Here is a 15,456-nt window from a genome sequence, read left to right as displayed (position 1 = left end):
GGTGAACATGATGAAGATAGTTATCCCCTGTGTAATCTCAGAATTCCAGAGTGTGTTTGTTCCAACTCGGCTAATCACATATATGAATATTATTGTAGCCTTTGAAAGCATACATACGATCAAAAGACGAGGAAGTAGTGGTTTAAAGCAAATGGTGCTTAAGTTGGATATGTCCAAGGCATACGATAAAGTGGAATGGATTTTTCATAACTACAGTGACGTACTCTGTAAAAATCCAGGGGTCACGAACTGGTTTGATATTCCTACTAGGGGCTCCGTAAGGGGGACCCCTTGTCACCTTACCTATTTCTCATTTGTGCAGAAGGCTTATGTGCTCTCCTCACTCATGCTCAAAGACATAAAACACGTTAATGAGATTAGTATTTCACATCTAGTTTTTGCAGACAATAGCTTTTTATTTTGTAATGCGCATCCATCTGATTGTCATAGATTATTGTTTATTTTTAACTCCCTTGATCAATGTGTTTGGATGACAACATTCTGTCTTCATCTTATAGGCAAACATGCTAGCTTGAATGTGAGTCATTTTCTAGCTGTCTCAAACAGCCAAATTTTAAACCATTTTTCTTTTTCTTTTTTCTTAGTTTGATTTCATCTTTTAGCTTCCACGCACCTTCCCAAATTTCAAAACCATTTTTCTTTTTCTTTTTCTAGCTTCTCGCTTGCTTGCTTCTGCCTTGTGCCTTTGTTGGGGTTGGGGCGGCTTTGGGAGGCTGTGGTGGCGGTCATTTAAGGGTGTGGTGGCTAGCTGTGGTTCGGTTGGGTTTGGCGGGGATTGTTCTTGAGTGTTGGCCGGTTGGGGAGGGGATGCAAGTTTGGACCAAAATACCCCCTAACAGATAACAAAAGTTAGAATAATTTGATGGAAATTAGAATTGTCCTTAAATTGCTACAATTATGAAACTACAATGACAAAATTGACGGAATTGAAACTACATGGTCAAAAGTGGTTGAAGTGTCAAACTACAAGGACCAAAAGTGACTTTTGGCCTTCTCTAAATATAGTAAATATACAGTGAAGGCTGGTTATCGAGTGGCTTTGCGAAAATCTGAGTTTACTTTGTGTGGTGTAGGAAGCTCATCAGATTACTTGGCGAATAGCTTATGATATTTCACCATAAGCTTTGAATTTGTTCCAAAGAAAGGTTCTACCGTCTCCTTTGTGTTACATGTGTGGTAAGAAGGAAGATGATACTCCACATGCAATTTGGTGCTACCAAAAAAAATATATAAGGCTACCCCTGTACGACCTATTCAATTCTTAGGGAAGAAAAAGTCTGTTACAGACCTGCTTTTTGGGATTAGAATATCATCCCTGCCCTGCCCCGAACACTATACTAGAAAAAAATTCCCCATGTCCAATTTATATACTTCAAATCTGACCCACTAGGGTCGAAGTCTCGCGAAGACCCTAACACACGTAAGAAAATGTTATTGTTCAAATGGTCCATCAACTCTTTATTGTTCGGCAAATTGGTCCCATTGTCTAATTTTCTATTAGATTTAATCAAATTTTAGGGTAAATATGACTTTATATAATTTAAAACTAAAAATAAGGTTAAAATTAATACAAAATTAGAAAATATCGAAGAAAAAAGGAAAAAATCCTTAGACCCAAACCCAATGCCCCCTCATCCCGATTTCTTCTCCCCCATTCCCCCCACAAACCCCTCCCCCCCTTCAGTTTTCCCTCCTCTCTTTCTCTCTGTCCCATTCGCCCCCCACTCCTCTTGGCAACAAACCCCTCCTCCTCCTCCCACCACTTATGCCTTAACCCAAACATCTAATTATTTTTGTATTTTCTTTTCCTTGTTTGTAAGCTACTCAAACACCCAAGCAAGATGTCACCCCAACCTACGCTTTTGGGGAAAGGGATGTCAGTAGACCCAAAGACCTTTGGCCCTCCCAACTTCAACAACCTATGCTTTTGGTGAAAGAAATATGACTGGGCCGAAATATTCATTTAACTTTGAGAGAGAGAGAATGAAATGATCAATTTGCCCTCATATATAATGACAATTTTGATAGAAGGTAATGGTGGACCAATTTCCGAATGATAGAAAATTAATGGACCATTTGAGCAAATAATTTAGTTAAATAACCAAAATACAACTAGAGTATAAAATTGAGCACCATTTGAATAAATAACCCTTATTTGTTTTGTTAAGTAGCTCTTCTTTTTCTTGAAGTTAATTAAAAGGCGGTTTTTGACAAAAAATAAAAATAAAAAGGCGGGCTTGTCTTTCAATTTCAGCAAATAGGAAGAAAAAAAAAAACTGAGCTCGCTAGGTTTTCAAAGTCTCTTCGACAAGAACTTCTGTCTGTGACGCGAAACCCATTGAATTTCGCAGCCATGGCGAGCACCAAAGTTCAGAGGATTATGACCCAACCCATTGTACGTGCCCTTCTCCATCTTCCTAGTCTTTGTTTTGTTTAGCGTTTTTGTCGATTTTTTTGATGATTCACTGACGAATTTCCTTCTTTTTTCTTTGGGTGTTTTTGCTGCAGAACTTGATTTTCAGGTTCCTTCAAAGTGTAAGTCATCCTTGTCACTCTATTTGGTTGCTTTTGTCATCTGGGTTTGTTTCGGAAAGCTCCCATCGCGGGTGATTTTATTGTTGGGGTTTTCAATTTTGAATTTTTTGGAAAATTTTTGTTACAGAAAGCCCGCATTCAGATTTGGCTCTTTGAGCAAAAGGACCTGAGGATTGAAGGCCGAATCATTGTAAGTTTGTTTTCTCCTTTATTTCCAAACCAATTTTTATTAGGCCACTAGGGTTTTAGAGTTATTTTTTGTACATGTTGCTAGATGCTTATTAGCAAAAATTGAGTTTTATTTTTTAAATTTGTTATCTTTTCTTCATGTTGATAATAATTTTTTTCTAAGTGATCTAACCAAATTGGGAATTAAATTTCTACTTTCCGCATATGATTGAGCTTAAACGAATTTTGATAGAAGTAGTGCTCAATTTAACTGTTCTACTGAGTGATACCGAATGCTGATGTATTTATTCTCCCAGCTTTTGATTAAAAGTTCATGTTGTTCTTTTCGTCTATTATGTTGTGTGATTGATGTTGTTATACATTGTTGGTTGTGGAGGTTACACAGTATTGGATAGCTTGTAGTTTTAGGCTTTTAGCTTTTATTCTGATGGGTTCAAGAATTGGGGTTCTTTAGGCATCATATTAATTTTAATGACGTAATTGGAGGTGTATTGTGGAATGACTACTTATTTGGTAGATCTTAAGAACACTGCAGGGATTTTTCGGGAGTCATTTGTATTTGTCTAATTAGGGTGCGGAAGTATGACCTTCTGCTATGAATGATTATTGTACTTGAGTGGAAAACCAGTTTTCCTCGTAAAGTAAGCAAAAGAAAGATGTGGAAGCTGTTGATCTGGGATATTATTAGTTTTTCAGTATATTCTATTTATCTTCCAACAGTTGGTCTTCGTCAGTCGGTAAAACATGTTTCCCTTGTTGTGACATGCTTCTACGCTGTTCTCGTATGAAGTGCTTATATGAAACAGACTTTTGTCGAAACATGGAAGATTCAGTTTCAATTTTGTAACTATGCCCAAGATCAAATTATTGTCTAAAACCCGGTGGGTTCTAGATCATAAGAGGCTTAGTATAGGGAATAGATTTCAAAGCCTTGATTTCGTGTAGGGCTTTGGAACTTTTCCTTCTTTCCTTCTTCCCTTTTGCCCAATTCTCTAGAATCTCTACTAGCACTTAGGGTTGTATAAGGGCACCTTGACTTCATTAAAATGGATAAATCGGTTGCAGAAAGGTATAGAATAGACAGCTGTGTGCTAGCAACATTTGTTTGTTACAAGTTGTTGCACATGGATTATAAAATTGAATTTGCCCTTAGAATTTAAATTGCTCCAAATTGACAAAACTAATCATACTTGTCTTCAACTTGTGGGTCTAATATAATTGTTAAATGTTATGAATGTGTTAAAAGTTCAGTTTATGTGGCTAGATGAAGATGTTAGTCATTTATGAGGATGGAAAAAAGATAGAGAAGTAGAAAATGTAAGGAATAATGTAACCAGCAGGATATCCTGGATTTTTCAATTTTACTTGTAGGTTCTGTTTTTTTTTTTTTTTTTTTTCTATGAAGGGCTTTCATATTGTCCAACTTTTTCTCTCAACGCATTTACAAACACACAACTTTATCTTTCCTTTTGTGGTGCCTTGTACCCAATGGCTTCATCCATATTATTCCTAATTTTCTTACGGTTGACGATGTGTTGGCTCTGCTTGATTATCTCCATATTCCATATTTGTGCTATAATCTAGTTTGATATTTTATTTTCTTCCATTTATTTAACAAATGTTTGTCATAGTTCAGAAGCTGACATAGAAATGATGTAATTTGCATTCTGATATATGCCAACTCTCTCTTTCTCTTTTTCTGTCTCTATCTGTTCCCCTTATTTATGTCAGCATATATATTGTCTGTATATCTGACCATAATGTCTTAATCTCTTTGGTGGTGATCTGGGTTTGATAGGGTTTTGATGAGTACATGAATTTGGTTCTGGATGAGGCCGAAGAAGTCAGCATCAAGAAAAACACCAGAAAGTCATTGGGTGAGTCTCCTCGTCTTTTGCTCTTCTGCTTCCCGAGGTTTGTGCAATTTTTAAATTGTTTCTGTTTTGTTTTAATTATTTCAGGAAGGATTCTTCTAAAAGGAGACAACATAACTCTGATGATGAACACGTAAGTCAATTGAAACTCTGTTTCTCGCTCTGCCTGTCTCAGTCTCTGTCTGTCTGTCTAACAATCTCTTTTGTAAATTCCAGGGGAAAATGATGGCCAATCTAGCAAATGCATGAACTAAGGCTACAGTGTGTTTTCATTGTGATGGAGGTTGAGCTCTTTAGATTTACTGCTTTTCTAAAACAAACATAGGTTGGATGTCATTTATGAGTAGTGATATGTATTGACAACCTTAATTGCAAGTGGATTTACTTTCACTGGTAGTACTTACACTGTATCTTGTTTTGTCATGCAGAATTCTTTATACTTTGTGTTTATATTTGATCCCCGTTGTTAGACTTCCTACACAAAAAACTTGTGCGTGGATTTCTTGGTGGTTTGTGTAATGCTTGTAAGTTTTTGTAGTTCAGTTCAACCATGTCAGATTGCCAACCATTTTTAATTTGGAAATAAACCGTTTGTCATCCCTGCATAACCCAAATCAAGGTTGTTAGACAAAGAAAATCAGAGATTCCTTTTGAATGAAACATTTGATTTCGTTCTCAATGTTCTCAATGTTCTTGTTTGCTTCGTGTTTTTTGTCTTAGTTTCAAAAACAGGGAATGATTTTATGCTTTGCAGAACTATTTAAGTTTTATTGGTTGTCTTTTCAATCTTTTCTAGTTTGAAGTTTGAGAATAACTGGGTAATAGAGTAAACTCAATTCCTCTTGCTTGTTTATGTATCTTATTTTAATTTCATTCTCAATTTGTTTTTCCTGAACAAAACAATTCAATATCAGGTTTCGTACTCTTCAGTTGACCGATTTAGGATCAGATAACAATTGGGCTTTTCTTGTACTATTGGAGCGGTATGATTTAGGAGACACCACACCACCATAGGCCATGAACTTGAGACCTTTCCTGCATGAAAATTTTGTGAGAAGTTTCAAGTTCGAATCCCGTCTATCCATGAATTTGAGGCCTTTCGTTTATAATAATGTCGGGAAAGGTTTCAAGTTTCATTTCTGTCTATCTGGTTGATTTTTTATTTTTATGGTGCTTTTGAATTGAGCACCAATGTGGCATCAAAGCTCAAATGCATAGCCAACCCTTGGAGTTGAATCACTGTTACTCAATCATTGTGTAAATAAAGAGAGATGTGTTGTAAACAAGGTGCGTGTAGCTCAAGTGTTTAAGAGCATGTACACCTTTACTCGAGACCTTAGGTTCTATTCTCTTTTGCCACAATACCACTTTCCTTAGTATCGCTTGTATAAAAATTAAAACAAAGGGATTAAAAGAGAGAGAGAGAGAGAGAGAGAGAGAGAGAGAGAGAGAGAGAGAGAGAGAGAGAGAGAGGTCTTGTTTTTAGAGGTAACTGCTGAGTAATTTAACATGGTGGATGTTGTTGGGTGGAAAGCTTCCACAATGAAATTTCCCAGAAAGGTTGAGGAAATCTGACTTGTATGGACTATCTGGTATTGGTTGATATACTACAACCACACAACTTAATTAAAAGTCAAGTGTAGAAATCTAACCAACCTAAATTACTGGCTCAAATCCTCCTCATTTGGTATTGGTAGAAATTACAACCACAACTTATTTTAATGTTAAATGTAAAAATCTTACCAACTAAATTACTGGCTCAAAATCCTCCTTGCAATTTCATGAATTTTCTCAGTAACCAAACAAAAGCAAAAGCCACACAAAGGAAAAGAAAAGGACAGCAAATTGCTACCTATCCTCCAGGGCACTAGGGTCCAATAGAACTATAGCAAAAGGGAGTGGAAGAGCTTTGTTGGGAATTGATACAAGTGAGCAGGGCCTGGGTGTGGGATAAAAACAACAGGTGGTAGGGCATATTTGGGCCATGGGCCTGGGTGCACCCGTGTCTATGGCTAGCCATTTGTGCCATGTGTCTACCCATCAGGAAGCAAAGTGCTCTGCGCCTTTTGTCTTTTTTGGTCACTAGTCCCTTACTGATTAATGACTCATCCTCCACAAAAATATATATCACATCTATCTGACCACTTCCTCCGCCCTTTTCCACTCCACGAATACAAACACAAATACAAATCAAATGGATTTCTTGCTTGCTTGCTTGGTCATTGTTGCTTGCTTTGCCTTAATCATTCCACCATTCTTTTCTAGGGAAGAGGTGTGTTTCTTTGGAGAGAGATTTTGGCACTCCAAAAATCACTTACTACACCACACTCTCACATATGAAGAGTGCATATGGCGGTTTAATATTATTTTCAGAGTACCAAGATCATTGCTCTATTTATTTTTGATAGCATGAAAATCTTTTGCCATCTATTTTTATTTGAAGTATAAGTAAATTCTAAATACAAACAATCAAGAAAGATTCACTATTATATCCAATATGGGAACCCAAATTATAAAAATACCCTATATGAAATGGACTTTAAAAACACACCCAAAATTCATTTACAACATAACAAAAAAGCTTTTAACTTCTTATAAATTACAAAACTGTCATCAATTTCTTAAAACAAGCCCAACCTCAAAATCTCATAAAAATACCCAAAACACTCAATAGGGCATCAAAGTAATTTAATAATCAATATTAAATTCAATAAGGCCAGCTATCATTTTTTAGGTTTTTTTTGGGTTTGTTTATAGAAATTCAATTGTGTACGATTTATTTATAATATTAGTGCTAGAAATGGGTATATCACTAAATATCTCAACAATCAATTACCTGCAAAGCAAGCAAAGTCAATTTAACGAATTTCTTACCATCATTTATTCTACGTACTTTCAAATTGTGGGCTTGTAAGTTGGGTACAACTTCATTCATCTTCATTTCTGCTAGAAATGTAAGAAAATTCAATGTCAATATGTCTATGAAATAAAACAAATGATAGTGAGATAAGAAAGTGCAAAACATGTCTTGTTTTCCCACATGTGGTTTGTGATTGACTGTATATATCCGGAGTTTACCTTGCTAGTGATATCGTACTACTCGATAAATATTGAGCTCTCTGATGATTTTCCTTGCTACCCAAAAAGAAAGCAAGATGAGACACCAGGATCTTAGAGGCTCCTAGACAAGACTTTACCATAGTGCAGCCACCTCATGCATGCACATTTTGTTTCAGGGTTCTGATGCTTTCTTATCATCTAGGAAGCAAAAATGGGTAGAGTGATCTCTTACTTGCTCCTTGCGTACCTTTTGACTATGGCGGAAATGACTTGGCATAAATAATAATGTTATTACTTTTCCTAAAAGTTAAAAAAAACCAATCCTCTTGTGGTTTTCCCACAAAACAATTAAGAGTCACAAACACAAAGCATAGCTAGCCACTAATTAAATAAAACAATTCGTCAACGGGGTCATGTGCAGTGAAAAACGACATTGTTGCAGACAAGAGGTGTCATATTCGATTTCCTATGGCATCATTTGTGTGCGTGTGAGAAATTCACATCCCTTCTAGTTTAGACTACCGCTTGTACTAAAAGAAAATAAAAAATAATATAAAAGAATTCATCATTTGACACGTAGATCTCACTTAGTAAATAGCCAATAGGAGTAAGAAATTTGATAATCAAAAGAAGAAGACTTGGTATGGAGAGAACTGGAAATTAATTGGACCCCATTTTTAACTATTCAGAATTGGGAGATGGGATTGGGCTATGCCATTGTCATGTGAACTAAGAACATTATTTCAAGTCGATGTTGACATGGCATTACGTCGACGTAATATGCTCCAAATGATTCTTGGACGAACTTATAAAGCACGGGAGCCCACCATTATCATGTGTATTAGTAGTGCCCTTTAGTTGATTTTCACTAATGCTTGTTCTTATTGCACAGTTGAATTTCATCAAATCACTCTCCACTAATTGGATATGATACACAAAAATCAACTTGGCAAGCAAATACACACAATTAATTAATTTGTAACGTTCATAATAGTAGTCGATTTACGCACACGACTGGTAGAATTTGAGTCTTACAATGCACTTGCGGAGGCCACAGTTAGAATTTAATGACAAAGGCCGATGGAAGCTCTCCTCCCCTCTTTAAATTGCAAGGAGAACGCAAACACATGTCACAAGAAAACTTGGCTCTGATATCATGTTAAATTTTAGATAGAAGGCCCAGCGATCCACTACTAACAACACCGATATTGTTTCCAACTTAACCATTTAGAAAACCCAGTAGGTGTAGAGTTTTATCACAAAAGACCTCGGTGTTACTAGTAGTGAAACCATTCATTATATATTTTATTTTATTTAATCAAGATTCCGACGTGGGACTTATATTCTTCAACAGTTGATTTGTGAACCCTATTAATTTAGGGGTGATCCTATGAGCCTATAAATAGCACCTCTCTTCTCACCATTTCAGTCATCCCTTATCATCTCATCTTTCGCATTCCTCTCTCATATCTTATCTTTCCTCTCGAATTATTTATTTATTTTTTGGTGATGGAGCTTTGGACTCATCATTTTGTGCAAATAGTATCATACAACGATTCAGTTGGGTGGTTGTATCCTGAACGGGACAACTCAAGAGATATACTGCTGCATTGGTTCATGGGCACTGCCAAACAACGGTGAGCTTGAATCTCCTTAAAAAGAGCGAGATATCCGAGTCTCAATTATCTAGGTGCTTCTTGAAGAAAATATAATTATGTAATTTCCTCAACAACATATATAATATGTGCAAACACTATTTTCTTTACAACCAAAGACATTACAGAAAAAGATGATTTGCCGTGTACGGTTGTACCGTAGTTGTTGTTGGACCCTGCTTCAGCTTTACACTGTTGATTTGTGTGTCTTGCTTGGTTTATTTGAGGGAGATTGAGCCAAAATACCGCAACTACTATTGCTGCTTTTAGAGGGTCAAAAAGCTTATGGGAAAATCACTAGCTAGGGCCATTTGGACCACATCATGATCTTACCTGACCAAGATGATGAGCTGGTGGTGTCAGATACCTGCACCCAGGTAGATGCAAAGCTGGCCTCATCGATCAAATGCCATCTCTCTTATAATGCACTTCCTTTACATGAGAGAGAATCATGGATGTTGTTTTCAAAACTCTGTTTCCACTCGAAACTTGCCCAATTTACTATGTTGGCCTCAAATTTAGCTTATGAAGGTGCTCTTGCTTTTTTTTTCCTTTTTCCTTTTTTTATTTTTTATATTATTATTATTTTTAACTCTTTAACCCCTCAATCATTGAATTCTGTAATTGTGATAAAATCATACGATGTTAGCTAGGCTTTGCACGTAGTTAAATTTATAATAATATCGATATTAATAATAGCGAATCACCGATACGTTTGTTTCTATAAAATCTGAAAATTCTTCACGATGAGACGTTTTAAATTTAATCTTTATCAATTGTTGGACTTCATGACAATATAATCCAACCGCATGCAAAAACACCTGCTCCACTTAGCTTGGATAGGAAATTAATTAGCTAATAAAAAACTTGTTACCACTTCAAATATTTATAATGCCTACAATTATTGTGCTTCTTAAAAGAGACAGCTTTGTCATCTTATGAGTCCCTTTAAAGGGTTTGTAATTGGTGTTCTTATCTTTCCTTTTCATGGGATTATTGTAATCACTAATAACTTAGTTTTTAGTGTTCCTATAGTGTGTTATTAGTATGTAAGCTCATTTGTGTGATGTTAAGAATTTGTCTTTCACATTTTTCATGCACTATACATATATAGGAATAAGATCAGGATCGAGAGACACACAAAAAATCACATTTTTTATATATATGGAAAACTTAATTTGTCTCGGCTTTAGGCATTTAGCATTATCTATATGCGTCTTATGGATTAGTTTTGTATTGCTATTTATGCTTCCTTCACTTATTTATGTATTTTAGGATCAGTAGGATTCCCTTTATATATATATATATATATATATATATATATATATATATGATCTGATACGGAAACTTGAGCTCATATGACAAAGCTCCAAATAATTTTTTTTTTTTTTTTAAGGTACACTTGATGATGTTTCTATTCTAGTTTTTTATTATTATTCAAGGAAGAGAATAGCGAGATGTTCTCATACTGTAACTGAAAGGATAAAGTGATTTACCACTAGAGTATAAACATTATATCCCTCATAGTTAGTTACGATAGGAAAAGAGAGCACTTTTGCTCTCTACCTTTAATTGGTAGTGAGCATTATCACCATATTACCGACCGTTGAACAAGTTTAATTTTGAGATTTGTATAACCAGTAGATTAAATCATACTCATCCAATAATAATTAACAATAATTAACGTGCTCATCACCAATTTTAGTTAAACTGGCAGAACTAGCATGAGGGCTAGGCGGCTAGGCCTAGCTAGGCATAAAACTATGTTTTTCAAGCATACCCTTTCTTCTAGTAGATCCTCATGATCAAGCACCTACCTACTCGGAGGTTAGCTATGAGTAATGTGGAGAGAAGCCGAACCAGTTAATGTGACTATAGATTCCGACATTTTTCCACTCACTTTTAATTTATAGGTGCATGGCCCCTAATCCTCTGGCTGGCTTGATTAATTATAACTAGTGCATAGCCTTTGATTAAAATTTAGAGGGAAGTACGTAATTATATTCCTTACAATTTGATTAATTATGTGACTATAATATATCATGAGATTATGTTCCTAATCCCTAACCCCATCATTACAAATCATTTCCTAAGCAAGAAAATAAAATAAAATAAAATCATGCTGGTGGAAATCCCACTTCTTCAATCAAGTATTAAATTTATTACCAACAAAGTCGCAAACATCGACACGTAAAATGGAATTAATTCTCATACTTAATTTTAAGAGATTATTCCATCAATGTCATGACTGGTGGATTCGATCCCAAAAAGAAAGAAAAGAAAGAAAAAAAAAATGACCTAAAGAAACATGTGTAACTTTCATTTAAAGCTTATCCCCATGCCAACGTGAGCTGACAAGAAGATTATATACGCTACTCAACCAACGTGGAAGTTTCTGAGACAAAAGCTAAGATAGATGGTACCAATTAGAGAGCTTTGATTAATCATTTTCACTGCTTCAAACTTTACTTAAAATTGATTGATGAACTCAGATTAATCTGAATCTCCTGTTGGCACTCAATGATTGGATCTTTGATATATACACCTCTCAACATAATGAATAATTCCTTCTCCAAACTTTTATTCCAATTGAAAATGATTGCTCTGATCAATATTCTGGTTTATGCTTAAAGCCTCTTTATGACAAACTCCATTTTTCTCCTCTAAGAGTTTATACTTTCCAGACATGTTAAACCCTCAAACATCAATGAGCAGTTGACATATATTCTCTTTAATTTTCTGCCAGATATGGTGTTTCTTTGGTCAAATTGTTAAATTTCAGAGAGAAAAGCCAGCAGCTCACCACTAGTAACACTAATATTGTCCCCAACTTAATCACTTACAAAGCCCAGTAGGTATGGTGTTTTATCACAAAAAGTCTTAGGTGTTATTAGAAGTAGAACCGCTTATTATAAGTTGTAATTTATGTAGTACTCAAGTTTCCGATGTGGGACTTTATATTCTTCAACATGCCCACTCAAGTAGGACTACCACATAATGAGCCACACGTAGAGCTAAATCCACATCAGAGTTAATCATCTGGGTCTGTCTAACTATTTCTTTACAAAGATATGATATGTACAAGATTAATTTTAAACGAGATAATTCATCAACATAACTATTTCACCACAATAAATAAGTCATAATTAGGTATCAAACTCAACTCAAATATATATCATTCTCGTATTCATATGCTATTTCTCCATTTTCTTATTATTTAATGATAATTTGAGTTGATTGATGGTTGTTTGATAATGGTTTTCATTTGTAGCTCCAAATTTCTTTTATTTAATGATAATTTCTATGTTGATGATGAATTATTTGTAAAGTTTAGCTTAGTTTTAATTATAAGTTCTGCTACCTAGCATCAATACATTGTCCAAAAAATATCTTAGTATGTTCACTTATAATTTTCGCATAGGCCACCAAAATCTTAGAAACGACCATGCTAAATTTTAATAGAGCAAATGATCATGAACTTAAACTCTACAACTTAAATGATATTGACAAACTTAAAATTTTGAAAATGACGCTGTTCTGATTAGAAATACAATGCCAACTTAAAGGAGGAAACATACAACACAAGAAGAAGAGGGAAACATATGCCATTAATACACCACACAAGAATTCACACAAGATAAAAAGAACACAAGTTTAACCTATTAGAAGAAAGAGAGAGATACGTACGTTTTGTATACTTTTACAAAATTTTCCCAATATTAATAAAGATGGCATGGCCCAACCCCAACATATATATGGATGATGATCACTACTTCTGGAGTGGGATTTGGTTTGGATTTGTTCCTCCTAATTATTTCTTATTAACCCCTTTATTGTAACCAGGTAATAAGATAAGATTTAATCCTAGTGGAAGAGACTAAGAATTGCAATAATAGTATTGTAAGCAATGAATAAAGTTGAACGTGTCATCTAGGGTGGAATATCCTATTGTCCTTGACGTGTACGTTGGGTGGTGGAAGGTGACGATGGAAGGGTAGCGGGACCCTCATCACTTATTTCGAGGTAAAAACTTGATTGTAACAAGAATATTACTATTTTGTTATCTTCGACCAATAACACAATAATACGTATAAAAAATTAGTCCACATATCATTACATTATTGACCCCTGTTGCATGAAAGTGTTTCTTGAATCGGAGCATGGTTGAGTGAGAGCCCATGAGTATTTATCTACTAATTAGTAAAATCCAAGTCATGGCTGAAATTTTTTGTATGCAAGTTGAAATTGGGCAAATGATGTTCCTATTAAGATGAAGTTCTCAAACATTTTCCCCCTCACAAAAATATCTCTCTAACGCATTTTGTCAAATATATTGAGGGCAGCTCTTAAGGAAGAAATTAGCAATCACCTCAAATCTAATGGAGTTAGTGAGTACTATCGAGCCCTTTTAGCGACCGTCAATCAGATGTTGATCATGTAATTAGTTATCGTGAAGAGTACGTTGTGCAAAAATTTCTTAAATTGCACGGAAGATAAGGATAATGTCTATGTGTGTGTGTGTGTGTACCTATGCATAGAATTCACGTAACCACAACCTTTAGCTTTTGGGTAGCACTAATGCAATTGCCTGGTTCCAAACAAAAAGACTCGCCACTAGAAGGCAAAACATAAAATAGTGGAGGGAAGGAAGAGTTTGTAGAACCCAGTTTCTTGTTGGGTCCCAGAGTCCACCCTCTCCCTTTTATTTAATCAGTTGTTTATATAGGCTAAGAAAACCAATTGAGTCATGCTGATGTTCTTCACCATATATACATACACATTATATATATATATATATATATATATGCATGATCAATGAAGTTAAAGTTTGGATAAGAAAAATCGGCAAACAGCATCCATATACGCAAATCATTTGTGTTTATGCATCTTCTTGAAACATACACAAGAATATACAAATGACAGAAGAAAACAATTGTCATTTTCTGATGCTTTTACTTAAAAAGTCACAAAAACAGACACAGAAATAAAGAAGGATGGGAAGTGCCAATTGCGTGTGAGCAATTACTGGAATCAAATGAAAAGTTGCATGACCCAAAAACCGTTTTCCAGGTTTATCACAGTTAATTATCCATTTAAAAAAAAGGCAACAGTTTATTGTTTTTTTCTGCTTTGTTTTGGTGCACTGCCCCCAATTGCTAAAGCTATCCTTTCCTTTTTCTTGCATTTTCGTTTTCCTTGCTCTCCCAGGCCAAAAGTATATAGGCTGTAGGCTATAGCTTGGGTAGCTCTAAACTGGCCCCTCCCTTTTTCTCTTTTCTTTTGGAACCCTTTGAAGCTGTTTCAATGCCCTCATTATGGAAAATTAAAGTGTACATGTTAAGATGGATATGTGAGTTATTTTCTGGTTCTACATGAGTATATATATATGTCATGGTTTCATATGCATGCGCCGCATATAGTTTGTATGGTGTAGATCATATCTTTAAAGATGAATCAACAGAGGAACCTCTCTCTCTCTCTCTCAAAGGCTCTGTGGGACCAAGCTGTTGGATGGTCTCTGATGTCATGATGTGGTCCTACGCACTTACTAAAATAACAACTACCATGATGCCTGAACTCAATTCTAGAAAGTATTGGGTGGCCACCTATCCAAATCATCTTATTTACTGCCATTCATTCATGCCTTCATTGTGCGATTATATGTAGAAAATAACCATTCTCTCTAGACATTGTGGTGGTTCTGTCAAGACCCAATATCACGTATTAGAAAAATAGTACATCTGTATATTATATGAGTTCTTTACAAACCGGTTTTTAACCGACTTGACCCTTTATTTAATCTCTGTCTTAAGTTTTTAAGATTCAAAAATGAAACTCACGTATCAATGATTTCTTGTGTCTAATTAAACACGAGAGACGAAGTTAAAAAATTATTTAATTTTTTCTTATTTCCATTACTTGCAAGTAAACCTGACTAATTTAGAAATCATTCAAGGGTTGGAACTCTTACCGCTTGTAATAGCCAGCCAGGTCCGACTGGCAATTATGTTCATCTACTTCATTTGTAGGGTCCTCCTCCTGTTCAGGTGGTTATAGTCGATCAAACATTCCTAAAACATATGATCACATACATCATCTTGTCACCCAACTTGATTCACGCT

The 15,456-nt window shown here is 35.3% G+C and overlaps 1 protein-coding gene across 1 annotated transcript; it reads left to right on the top strand.

Annotated features, from left to right (window-relative positions):
• LOC18792287 (probable small nuclear ribonucleoprotein E) lies at positions 2,203 to 5,170 on the top strand. Its single transcript, XM_007223773.2, has 6 exons — positions 2,203 to 2,416; positions 2,530 to 2,556; positions 2,684 to 2,746; positions 4,544 to 4,622; positions 4,707 to 4,752; positions 4,836 to 5,170. The coding sequence occupies exons 1-6, from the start codon at positions 2,375 to 2,377 to the stop codon at positions 4,843 to 4,845; spliced, it is 267 nt and encodes an 88-aa protein (XP_007223835.1). The 5' UTR covers positions 2,203 to 2,374; the 3' UTR covers positions 4,846 to 5,170.

The sequence above is a fragment of the Prunus persica genome, chromosome G1, assembly GCF_000346465.2.
Source record: "Prunus persica cultivar Lovell chromosome G1, Prunus_persica_NCBIv2, whole genome shotgun sequence".
In the NCBI taxonomy this organism is placed as follows: Eukaryota; Viridiplantae; Streptophyta; class Magnoliopsida; order Rosales; family Rosaceae; genus Prunus; species Prunus persica.
This window is presented reverse-complemented; position numbering and strand designations above follow the sequence as displayed.

Coding starts and splice junctions, on each gene's coding strand:
- LOC18792287 (XM_007223773.2), top strand. CDS start 2,375: ATGGCGAGCACCAAAGTTCAGAGGATTATGACCCAACCCATT. Junction 2,557..2,683: donor TTTTCAGGTTCCTTCAAAGT/GTAAGTCATCCT, acceptor TTTTTGTTACAG/AAAGCCCGCATTCAGATTTG. Junction 2,747..4,543: donor GGATTGAAGGCCGAATCATT/GTAAGTTTGTTT, acceptor TGGGTTTGATAG/GGTTTTGATGAGTACATGAA.